This window comes from Echinops telfairi, unplaced genomic scaffold (assembly GCF_000313985.2).
Source record: "Echinops telfairi isolate 266 unplaced genomic scaffold, ASM31398v2 ScPeMD7_7457;HRSCAF=8495, whole genome shotgun sequence".
In the NCBI taxonomy this organism is placed as follows: domain Eukaryota; kingdom Metazoa; phylum Chordata; class Mammalia; order Afrosoricida; family Tenrecidae; genus Echinops; species Echinops telfairi.
The window spans coordinates 23,421,107-23,432,933 of NW_022111357.1; the positions used below are offsets into that span (position 1 = coordinate 23,421,107).

An 11,827-nucleotide genomic window follows, 5' to 3' on the forward strand; every position below is an offset into this window, starting at 1 on the left:
ACTCCTGCTTTCTGATCCCCCAGGGCTGCTGTGGGGGAGTCACGCAGGGAAGGGCCTGATGGGAGGGGCGGGAGTTGGGGCCAGACCCAGAGCCTGACGGACAGACAGTGCCATGACCAGAAGACAGGCCTGCCATCAGGCAGGCACATTGGTGGTGCCTCTCCCTGCTCCCCTCACCTGTTACTTTTCGCCCTCTTTGAGGCCACTTCCTCTTCAGGGACACTGCTCCTGTGTCTTTGGCTGGAGGTGTGCTTAGGGCTGTGGGCGCCCGCAGCAGGGCGGGGCTGAACTGGAGGAGGAAGGCCGTCTGGCCGACTTTCCGGAGGAGGAGGAGGCAGAGCTGGCCGGGAACTGGCCGGGAAGGGTGGAAAGCATGTCCCTGGCACATGAAAGCAGCCCCTGTGCCAGGGCAACCACCCTACCTGCCCAACCGCTCTCTCAACCTATGGGTCTCTTCTGCACCATCACCTGGTTTCTGGATCCGGACATTTTCCATGTCAGTGAAAGCCCAGTGCTTAAGGGCAGGGCCTTGCCATTGACCCTGGGCAGACCTTCCAGGACCACAGCACCAAGTGCTCCATGTGGACTGTTCAGTCCAGCTGTGGACGCAAAGGTGGAGACCTCCAGAGACAGTCTCCCATCCCCACCCACTGGTATACTTCCTTTCTGCAGTTTATTTCCGGGCCCTGGTCAATTTCACTCACTCCATCGACTACAGCCCCCGCCTGGAGGATGCGGGCTCCGAGGAGTTCCGAGAAGTGTCTGAGGCTGTGGTTGACACGGTGAGGTGCAGGGCTCTGTGGAGGACCCCAGATGTGTTGGGGCCAGGCTGGGGCTGGGCTAATGGGGCCAGACTGCAGGCTGATGGTGCTGTGTCCCTCCGCAGCTGGAGTCAGAGTACTTGAAGATCCCCGGAGACCAGGTTGTCAGTGTGGTGTTCATCAAGTGAGAAGGGTCCCCTTGGGGAAGGGGGGTGGGGTGGGGCAAACAACCTGCAGGGCAGCTGGGGTTACAGTAGGAGGGCAGGGTCTCTGGGTGGCAGTTCTGCATCTATGGGGATCATTGGGGCTTGCCTTGCCTTGCTTTGGCTCAGGGCTGATCGTGGGGCAGGGGGGTCCTGCAGATGCCAAGACCACTGACAGCTTTCTCACATGCTCCCCACCCCACCCTACTTGTAGGGAGCTGGACGGCTGGGTCTTTGTGGAGCTGGATGTGGGCTCAGAGGGAAACGCAGACGGGGCCCAGATCCAGGACGTGCTGCACGCAGTCCTCTCCAGCGGCTCCATCGCATCCTACAGCACATCTGCCCAGGGCTTCCAGTTCCGACGCCTGGGCACAGGTGAGCCCATCCTGGCATCACTCCTCCAGTTCCCAGCTCACTTGGGCAGCCTCTAAATGTGCCCACCATGAACTAGTTTAGGCTGGTACACCACCAAGGACAGGGCGCTCACTACCTCCAGAGTCTGCCCCATCAGTCTCTCTGTAACCTTGGCTTGGGGAGACCAGTCTGATAGTACCCACGAATGCCCATTTCTGTGCACTATATATACATAGCCCTCTAGAGGGAGCCCTGGGGGCATCATGGTTACATGTTGGGCTGCTAATCTCAAGGTCAGCAGTTTGAAACCACCAGCCAGCTCCTCGGGAAAAACAACAACAGGGCTTTCTACTACCTTAAAGAGTTACAGTCTTGGGGATAGTTCTACAGGGATAGTTCTACCCTGTCCCATAGGGTCATCAGGAGTCAGACTTGCCTCGAAGACAGTGAGTTTTGAGTTTGTATATAGGGCCCTCTTATACCATGCCAGCCAATACACTGCTCCTCTCTTCACTTAGCACTTTTGGGCCCCAAACGCGTTCACAGGCAATAACAGCCAGCCATTACTTATTGAACACTGACTATAGGATAGCTAGGGAACCCAGTTCAAAACCACCAGGCACTCATGGTAGTGAGATGAGGGCTTTCTACTTCTGTAAAGAGTGGCAGCAGCCTCAGAGGCTCCCGGGGCTGTTCTGCCCTGTGTGTAGGGTTTCTGAGTCGGCATTGACTCGAGGGCAGTGGCTATGCCAGCTGCCGTGTTAAAGCTCTTATGCCCAACATCCAGGAGAAGCCAGCTCCTAGCACATCATTGCGGGTTCAGTAGGCGCAATTGTACAGCGATAATAAGTAAAGATTATAGTAAAGTTATAGAGAGCATGAGAGATAGAAGCGATATATAGAAATAAATGGAGTCAGACACAATTCGTGGTAGCATTGCTCACCTCAGCCCCGCTTGGTGGTCCACGTGGAGGGAGAGAGAGAATCTTTAATGCTCCCCAAGCTTTTATCGTCTCTGGGGACGTTGGGGACGTGCAAGCCCCCTCATTACAGGTGAAGACATACGTCGCAGGAAAGGGTTGTGCTATAGGTATTACAGTAATGGGAGGGGGTGATCTAGGGGTATTCATGCAATAGGAAGAGGAGGGATTGAGGGTGCACATGCGGCAAGATGGGCGGATCCTAGATTTCAGATGGCAGCTTTAACTTGACTCTGGGTCTCCATAGGAACCATTATCAGTAGGGTGTAAACTCCACCTACAGGAACCAAGCTAATGGTCATAAGCTTCAGAGAGAGGTAATTCATTGTCTCCAGCAGCAGAGAGCAGGCCCACCCCTGTGGTGGGACTAGACAGCAGTCTAGCAGCGATTGCAAGGATCTTACCTCCCCCCACACATTCGGTCTTCCCCGTCATCCTGGTGAAGGAGATGTTCTTGTTACATGTGTTGAGTTGCGTTCTGACTCATACTGACCCCGTGTGAAAGGTGCCCTGATGGTGTGGTGGGTTACCACCGAGCTGCTGACCACAAGGCTGGCAGTTCAAACCCACCAGCCCCTCTGAGAGACAGAGATAAGGCTGTCTGTTCCCATAAAGACTTCAAGCCTGGGAAACCCAAAGGGGCAGTTCTACTCTACCCTGTAGGGTTGTTACGAGTCAGAATGACCTCGATGGACATGAGTTGCATTGGGTTGATCTTGTGTGATGGAGTGGAACTACCCAGAGAGCTTTCTAGACGGTCAGCTTCTTGGGGCAGGTGGCCAGGCCTCTCTCCCGGGAGCCACTGGGCCGCTTTGGACTACCAACCATAAAGTGCTACAACCCGGAAGTCCACGTGAGCGGGCTTTTACCAAGTTTGTGGGAAAATTACATTCTCTTTTCATTTCGTTTTCCCACTGACTTCTTGAAGCCCTCCCTCGTAGTATTCCTCCCATTTTACAGATGAGGTAACAGAGGTTTCGAAAGAAAAGGTAGCCGGCCCCAATTCACGTACGCAGACACTGAAAACATCACAATTCAAACCAAGCCCGAGGTCTATGCCAGTCTTGCCAGACCTGTGAGGAAAGCAGGGCGGACCAGCTCCATTGTATAGATGGATAACTGAGGCTCAGAGAGGACAAGAAACAGGTCCAAGCTCTTACAACGGCTGGACTTTATACTCTTGGCAGGCCCACTACAACATCTGCTTCCTATTCCCCACGCCCCCCCACCACCACCACCACCCCCGTCTTCTCTGGTCCTAACAGGCAGTGCCTGTGCCCATCCCAGTCCATTCTGTGTGGGCAGACTCCAGCATGTCACTGTCGGTGACCCAGTGCAATCCTGGCCCAAACAAAGCATCCTCTCGTGGTATAGCTCCATCAGGAGAAAAGAGTGAAACTGTCACCTCCCTTGTCCCGCACACTGGGCCTCGGTTAATACAACCAAAAGTCAAACCTGCTCCTTTGTCAGGCCCAGGCCTAAAGGCTGTTGGGGGTCCAGCCTCCTTCCCCCACTTTCTAATAAGTTCTCTTGAGCAAGAGAGCTCTCCCCAGTGGGGTGGGTCTGGCGCAGACCTGTAGCCCACACCTCCTATATCCCAGGTGGGCAGCCGGTGACCACACCTTCCTTTCCAGCACAGACACCCCCGCCCCCCCAGGCCGCTGTGGCGGCTACCGTGACAGCAGGTGAGAGTGTAAACCTGGCCCAGACCCAGAGGAGTTAGTGGCTGGAAGGCGAGGAAGGGTGAGGGGAGACTGCTGGCCACTCCCGCAGGCCAGCCCCTCTCCCCTGGGCCAGGCTGTGTTCTGCATGAGTGTGGAGTAGAGGCTGCATGGGTGTGGCATGTCGCTAGGTGTGAAGTCTCCATGTGTGTGTGTGGGTGGGGGAGAGGGAAGGCTATGTCCCACGTGGGTTGGGCATGTGAGTCTCCCACGTGCTCTGTGCTGCCACTCTGGCCTGGGGGCACTGGCCCACCCCTGCTCCAGCCTTGCGGTGCCTGTGCCCTCCCACAACCCTTCCCCAAGCTCCCACCTGCTGCTGCTGACTCCCTACTCCCACCCTGACAGTGCCCCAGGTCTCCAGGGCCTGCACTGTGGCCGAGTTTGCCTGCCACAGCTACAACGAGTGTGTAGCCCTGGAGTATCGCTGCGACCGGCGGCCCGACTGCAGGGACATGTCTGATGAGCTCAACTGTGGTGAGGGGCTGTCTGGGGATACAAGCGGCGTACGGGCTCCAGGGAAGAGGCAGGGGTCTGCTTGGGGGCGGCAAGGATTTGGTACAGCCAAGAGAGGGGCCTGTTGGAGGTGGGGCAGTCGGTGGAGGGTCATGGGACAGGGGAAAATAAGATCAGGGCTGGGGATACTAGAAGAGGTGAGGAGCGGTCTCTGGAGAGTAAAGCGGGCCTGGGGAATGTGGAGGACAAGAGACCAGGAGCCTGCCCCTTGGGCCAGCTCAGAGCAGCCTCTCTCCACAGAGGAGCCGGTCTTGAGCTCTGTGCTCCCCCCACCGGTGGAGACACCACCTCTAACACCCCAGCCAGAGGCAGCCACCACGAGGCAGCCACCAGATGCCCCTGCTCCCTGGCCTCTGCTCCCCAGCCAAAGCAGACCCGGGCCCTGCGGCCCCCACGAGGCCACATGCCACAGTGGGCACTGCATCCCCAAAGACTACCTCTGTGACGGGCAAGAGGACTGCAGGGATGGCAGCGACGAGTTGGACTGTGGTGAACACCAGGCGGTGGGGTGGGGGGCTGGGGCTGGAGGGAGCCAACCGGGGTGAGTGGGCGCTGGCTGACCCCTGCCTGGTCCACCCAGGCCCCACACCGCCCTGCGAACCCAACGAGTTCCCCTGCGGGAATGGGCACTGCGCCTTCAAGCTGTGGCGCTGTGATGGTGACTTTGACTGTGAGGACCGCACGGATGAAGCCGACTGCCGTGAGTGTGCGCCCAGGAGCCTGCCCCACCAAGCTTGCCCCTGCCCTGCCCCTGCTTGGGCAGGATCCTTTGCTCTCCCTGGATGTGTGCCGAAGGCGCTGGGGACAGATGTGGCAGCGTTTCTCTCCGACCTGTGCAGTGAGGACTCTGGTCCTGAGCTGGCACTTGGAGCCAGCAGTGTGGCTGGACTGTCAGGAGCTCAGGCCTCTTGGTCTTCTTTTTCAACACTTACTTTTCTTCTTGGTCTTGACACTTGTGTGGAGGGTCAGTGGATGGCAGAGCCAGCTTGACCTGCTGGGGCGCTTGGTGACTGGGTCCTTGAGATGGGTGCCGTCCAAAGCTTCACCCTTTGGGGTCTAGAGAGTTTTCATCCAGAATTGCCGCACAGTTATTTGTTCGTCATGTGCCTAGTTCTGCACCCCCCACCCGCTCATTCATACACCCAACATCCTTCCTCATAGTCATCGATCTAGGTATCCAATACGTCGTCCGTCTGTCTACATCTGTCCAATCACCTGCCTGCTGCCACCTCTCTGTTCATTCAGCCCCTTGCCCTGTCATCCGTTTCATCCGTTCTGTGTCCATTTGCCAACTGTTCATCCATCCATGTAACCTGCCCCTTCCTCCCCACCCATCCTCCCATGTGCCCACCCATCCCAGTGCCCAGTCATTCATGGTCTTATCTGCCCAGCCCTTTATCCACCAATCCATCTGTTTGTCTCCAACATCCTTTCTCCTTCTCATTCATCTATCCATCTGTCTGTCCTTCCATTGCCATCCATCTGTCACTCAATGTATGGCTAACAGGTGAAATGGGTAAAGGGGTCTGAGGCTGGAGATTCAGTCCGTATCGGGGGCATTCTGTGTGCCTGGTCCTGCGAGGCTGGCGTTGCTTAGTCCCGGACCAAGGGTAGTCTCCCCACCGTTTCTCCACGGTCCTGCGTCAAGACTCTTGAGTCCTTGGAGAGGCTCCTGCCAGCGGACCCAGCCTCTCCTCACTGCCTCCCCTCACCCTCCTCACGCCCCAGTGAATGCATGAGAGGCAGCATCATGCCCCAAACAGGTCGTTTCATGATGCCCACCCTGTAGCTCTAAGCTTGCTGATGACCTGGCAACAGTGCCTGCCTCGGGGCAGAGAAAGTACTGGGGGCACTGGAGTCGAGGCCTGTCTCGGAGCTCTGGGGGGTGGGGGATATAAGAGGAAGGCCAAGTCCTGGTTGACAAGGCACGGAGCAGAGAAAAGGTGAAAAATACGTGACTGGGGGTCTCTTCAGGGTCCAGGAACGGCAGTCCCTGGGTGGTACCAGCCCATGGCCTTGGCCTCAGTCAGCTCCTTCCTGGTGGACCTGTGGCCTCCACTCCTGGCACTTTCTCTCAGCCCCCAGTGGTGTGCCCTCAAGTTTAGTCTCCCTGATGAACAACACTGGCTTCCACCTGAGAGGTGCCCTGTTGGCACCTCTTCTGGCCCCTACTGGCCAACAGGTGGCTACTCTTAGGTTACGTGCATCCTTGGACTGGTCAAAGTGGCCTGCGTGGCAGCATCGTGCCGTCAGAGCCTTGAACCCCTTACAAGGCCTTTCCAGCAGAGAGAACTGTGTTTCCCATGGTTTGAGGGACTGGCCACTGTGGCTGTGGCAGGGTGGCCCTTCTGTGACTCAGGGGCTGGGGACACTGGCTGTGACATGAGGTGACAGATTCTGTTGTGCGGGATGCAGGCAAGGTGACTGGCAGGGTATCATGACGTACTGTTTGCTAGCAGACTAGTGATGGTGTCGTGCTGGGTGTGATGTGTGAGCAACGCGTGGTATCCAGGGAGGGGGTGGGGGTGGAGAGCTGTGCGCCACGTGAGCCCTGAGGACAACTGACGAGGGTGGACAAGGGGTCGGTTGGCAGCAGGTTGGAAATGGAGTTGGAAATGGAGGGTGGACAAGGGGTCGGTTGGCGGCAGGTTGGAAATGGAGTTGGAAATGGAGGGTGGACAAGGGGTCGGTTGGCAGGTTGGAAATGGAGTTGGAAATGGAGGGTGGACAAGGGGTCGGTTGGCGGCAGGTTGGAAATGGAGTTGGAAATGGAGGGTGGACAAGGGATCGGTTGGCGGCAGGTTGAAAATGGCAGGTTGAAAATGGCAGGTTGGAAATGGAAATCCTCCCTGGGGATGATGCCTGGTACCCACACACCCCCGCTCTGCCCCTCAGCTGCCAAGCGCCCTGAGGACGTGTGCGGGCCCACACAGTTCCGCTGTGTCTCCACGAATACGTGCATCCCGGCCAGCTTCCACTGTGATGAAGAGAGCGACTGTCCCGACCGCAGTGACGAGTTTGGCTGCAGTGAGCAGGGCAAAGGGGGCGCGGGGCACCTGGGCACTGCTCCTGGGCTGGCTTCCCTCCACAGCCGTAGGCACTCCTCCGCCAGCCCAACTCCTCCTCAGTGGACCCCTCACACCTGCTCTGGTCTCCCCAGTGCCCCCCCAGGTGGTGAACCCTCCGCAGGAGTCGATCCGGGCTTTCCGGGGCCAGACTGTGACCTTTACCTGCGTGGCCACCGGCGTGCCCACCCCCATCATCAACTGGAGGCTCAACTGGGGCCACATCCCCTCACACCCCAGGTGCAGCTCTGGGCCTGGGCAGGAGTGAGAGGGGCGACACACCAGTGGCCCAGGCCTGACCCTCTCCCCTCTCTCGGTGCCCCCCTACCCCCCACCCAGGGTAACCATGACCAGCGAGGGGGGCCGTGGCACGCTGACCATCCGTGATGTGAAGGAAGCAGACCAGGGTGCCTATACCTGTGAGGCCCTTAATGCCCGCGGCATGGTGCTGGGCATTCCCGACGGGGTCCTGGAGCTCACCCCACAGCGAGGTACATAGCCGGGCAGGGGCTGTTGACATGGAGCTGGGCTGGGCTGCCTGTTGGCTAAGCTCATTTTCCTACCCATGCCTCCCACTAGGTCCCTGCCCAGACGGGCACTTCTACCTGGAGGACAGCGCTTCCTGCCTGCCCTGCTTCTGCTTCGGCATCACCAACGTATGCCAGAGCAGCCGCCGCTTCCGGGACCAGATCCGACTGCGCTTTGACCAGCCCGGTGACTTTAAGGGTACGGGGGCAGGGACAGGCTGGGGGCCTGAGCGCACATGGGAGGAGGGAGGCAGGCAGGCCTCGGGAGGCGAAGCCCGGACTTGGGCCTGGACACCTCCCCATGACTCTCTGCAGTGGTTACGTTCAGAAACAAGGGAGAAGGAACTGCCGGGTAGGTGTGGACAGGGCTGTAAGGAAGAGCTCGTGCAGGGTCAGAGATGCCTTTGTAGGGAATTAATTCCCCGTCTGTCCCTTGGAGCTGCACCGCCCAGTGCAGTAGCTCCTGGGCATGTGTGACAATGTAACATCGTTCGCTTCCTTCCTTAGCTTAACTGGTCACAGTGTGAGTGCACAGGAATCCGTGGCTCATGGCTGCTCTTTCAGACACGATATTTTGAGGACATTTCCAGCATTGCAGATAATTCTCTTAGCTTCTGCTTTTGAGGAGGACGCAGCAGAGAGAGAGAGAGAGAGTGTTGGACTAACAACAGCAACAATCGTAGTGAGACATGTTTGAGTGCTTCCTTTGCATTGATGGAGCCCTAGTGGAATGGTCGGTTGTGTGCTAGGCTGCTAACCCCAAGGTCAGCAGTTCAAAACTACCAGCCACTTCATGGGATAAAGATGAGGCTCCTGTGAAGAATCATAGTCCAGAAACTCAAGGGGCAGTTCTACCCTGTCCTGAGTCAACATTGACTCCATGACAGTGAATTAGGAGCTCTTTGCGTGAAGTACTGTTTTAAGCACTTAACGGTAATGTGGTCATTTGACCTTCATGATAATCTCAAGAGGCAGCCCACCGTGACCTCCACTTTACAGACTGATAAACCCAGACCTCTGCCCATCGCACAGCTGGAGGGCAGCGGAGCCAGGACCTAGGCTGGGCACTGTGGCTCCAGCCCCCGCTCTTCAGCCCCAAGTAGCTCTCTTCTGCCCTCAGTGGGCTGTGCCAACCCTAACAACCCCGGGTCTATTTGCAAACAAACAAAAAACAATACACCAAACCCACTGCCGTCGTGGACCCTGTGGGACAGGGCAGCACTGCCCCTGTGAGTTTCTGAGACTGACCGTTGACCAGAGTAGGAAGCCACTTCTTTGTCCCCTGGAGCTGCTGGTGGTTTCGAACTGCAGACCCTGTGGTTAGCAGCCCAGCGCAGAACCACTCCACCACCAGGGCTCCTCCGTTTGCAAAGAAAGGCTCTGCAAAGTTCTTCTGCCCAGAATCCTGAGAGCCTTTTTTGGACCTGTTCGTCTTGAGCGAGTCCCAGGCTCCACCCCTCAGCATAGGCTTTCCCCAGAGCTTGCTGGGGAAACAGCTTAAAAACTTCTGAAAGGGAAAACCCCGCCTTTTTCTTGACTTTGACAGAGAGGCACTCACACCTCCCCCTCAAAAAATTTAAAACCGCCTTGCCATTGAGCAAATTCCAACTTAGAGACAGGACAGAGTAGAGCTTCCCCTGTGGGTTTCCAATGCTGGATCTGTATGGCGCAGAAGATCTCATCTCTGGTAGTTTCGAACAGCTAACCTTGAGGTTAGCAGCCTGTGCTTAACCACTATGCTGTCAGGGCTGACTGAGAGAGACCCAAAGTACCCTTTAAATGGAATTTCTCCCAGAACATTTCCGCCTTTCTCAGGGTGGATGCCTCAGGCAGGTGGAGGCTTGGGTCCCTGGCAGCGCTGGTGGGGGTAGGGGGTCCTGACACCAGTGCCACCTGCAGGTGTGAACGTGACCATGCCCGCGCAGCCCGGCGTGCCGCCCCTGTCCTCCACGCAACTGCAGATCGATGTGGCGCTGCAGGAGTTCCAGCTGGTCGACTTGTCCCGCCGCTTCCTCATCCATGACTCCTTCTGGGCGCTGCCCGAGCAATTCCTGGGCAACAAGGTGAGGGGCTGGGCTGAACCCGCCATTGCATGCCTGGGCTCTGCTGCCTCAGAAGCTGACGGCAGCAGGGCAGACCCAGCTCTAGGGACAGCTGTGACCATGCCCCTACACAGCCCTGTGTGGCAGCAGCACCTCCTCTCAGGGCAGGGTCTCTGCCAGCCACTCTTGGGAGGAAGGATGGCTCTATCTTCAGGATGCTCTCAGCATCACCTCCTCTTGGAAGCCTTCCCTGACTACTCCCCAGCACCTGGCTGGTTTTGGAACCCCTCTCCTGTGGTCCTCTCCCGCCACATACCTTTATACATTATTACACTCCCCTTATTTTAGTGTTCTCTGGAGAAATAGAACAAGTGATACACCTCTATGACTAAATATATATATATATTTATGTATATTCACACACAGATTTACTTTAAAGGCTTGGCTCACGCTTGTAGGGGGCAGGGGTGGGCGGGACAGAATCCAAGTCCCAAATCTGTAGATCAGGTAAGAGGAAGAGTGCAGATTTAAGAGCGAGAAGGAGTGAGTTCTGCCAAAATACCACCTGGGAGCAGAGCCCCCTGAGGAATTCCTCTTCCGACTGATAGGTTATAATGAGGTAACTCCTTTCAGGAGTAGCAATTAGGCCAGTGTTTGACAAGACCCCTGGTGACCATAGCCATAGCCAGGCTGACCCAGTCCGCTGCTCACTGACCTGAGCTTCTCCCCACCCCTCACCCCTGCATCCCTGTGCCAGGCACATGGGGAGCACCAGCAGGTAGGCATTGAGCAAGCACTCACCATGGCTGCCAGCCTCACAGTGCCAGCAGTGCCCTGCCCTGACCCACCTTGTCTTGCAGGTGGATTCCTACGGTGGCTCCCTGCACTACAAGGTGCGCTATGAGGTGGCCCGGGGTCCGCTGGAGCCAGTGCAGCGGCCGGACGTGGTCCTCGTGGGTGCGGGATATCGCCTCCTCTCCCGGGGCCACACGCCCACCCAGCCTGGGGCCCTGAACCAGCGCCAGGTCCAGTTCACTGAGGTTGGTGACGCCTGAGCCCGCCAGCTGAGGGGGGCAGGGAGACTGCAGGCAAGGGGGACGCTGCGGTGAGACACCCTGCCCCATTGGACCGCATGCAGGAGCACTGGGTCCACGAGTCGGAGCGGCCGGCGCAGCGGAACTGCCGGGTAGGTGTGGACAGGGCTGTAAGGAAGAGCTCGTGCAGGGTCAGAGATGCCTTTGTAGGGAATTAATTCCCCGTCTGTCCCTTGGAGCTGCACCGCCCAGTGCAGTAGCTCCTGGGCATGTGTGACAATGTAACATCGTTCGCTTCCTTCCTTAGCTTAACTGGTCACAGTGTGAGTGCACAGGAATCCGTGGCTCATGGCTGCTCTTTCAGACACGATATTTTGAGGACATTTCCAGCATTGCAGATAATTCTCTTAGCTTCTGCTTTTGAGGAGGACGCAGCAGAGAGAGAGAGAGAGAGTGTTGGACTAACAACAGCAACAATCGTAGTGAGACATGTTTGAGTGCTTCCTTTGCATTGATGGAGCCCTAGTGGAATGGTCGGTTGTGTGCTAGGCTGCTAACCCCAAGGTCAACAGTTCAAAACTACCAGCCACTTCATGGGATAAAGATGAGGCTCCTGTGAAGAATCAT

General features: G+C 57.2%; 1 protein-coding gene across 1 annotated transcript in view; it reads left to right on the plus strand.

Annotated features, from left to right (window-relative positions):
* Positions 1 to 11,827, plus strand: part of HSPG2 (heparan sulfate proteoglycan 2) — an 82,235-nt gene that overhangs the window by 15,406 nt on the left and 55,002 nt on the right. Inside the window, exons 4-16 of the mRNA XM_045298938.1 lie at positions 673 to 782; positions 887 to 945; positions 1,179 to 1,339; positions 4,365 to 4,493; positions 4,773 to 5,021; positions 5,113 to 5,232; positions 7,428 to 7,559; positions 7,693 to 7,837; positions 7,937 to 8,088; positions 8,177 to 8,323; positions 10,024 to 10,187; positions 11,027 to 11,206; positions 11,305 to 11,358. Coding sequence (XP_045154873.1) covers positions 673 to 782; positions 887 to 945; positions 1,179 to 1,339; positions 4,365 to 4,493; positions 4,773 to 5,021; positions 5,113 to 5,232; positions 7,428 to 7,559; positions 7,693 to 7,837; positions 7,937 to 8,088; positions 8,177 to 8,323; positions 10,024 to 10,187; positions 11,027 to 11,206; positions 11,305 to 11,358 — 1,802 coding nt within the window. The remainder of the gene's footprint in view (positions 1 to 672; positions 783 to 886; positions 946 to 1,178; positions 1,340 to 4,364; positions 4,494 to 4,772; positions 5,022 to 5,112; positions 5,233 to 7,427; positions 7,560 to 7,692; positions 7,838 to 7,936; positions 8,089 to 8,176; positions 8,324 to 10,023; positions 10,188 to 11,026; positions 11,207 to 11,304; positions 11,359 to 11,827) is intronic.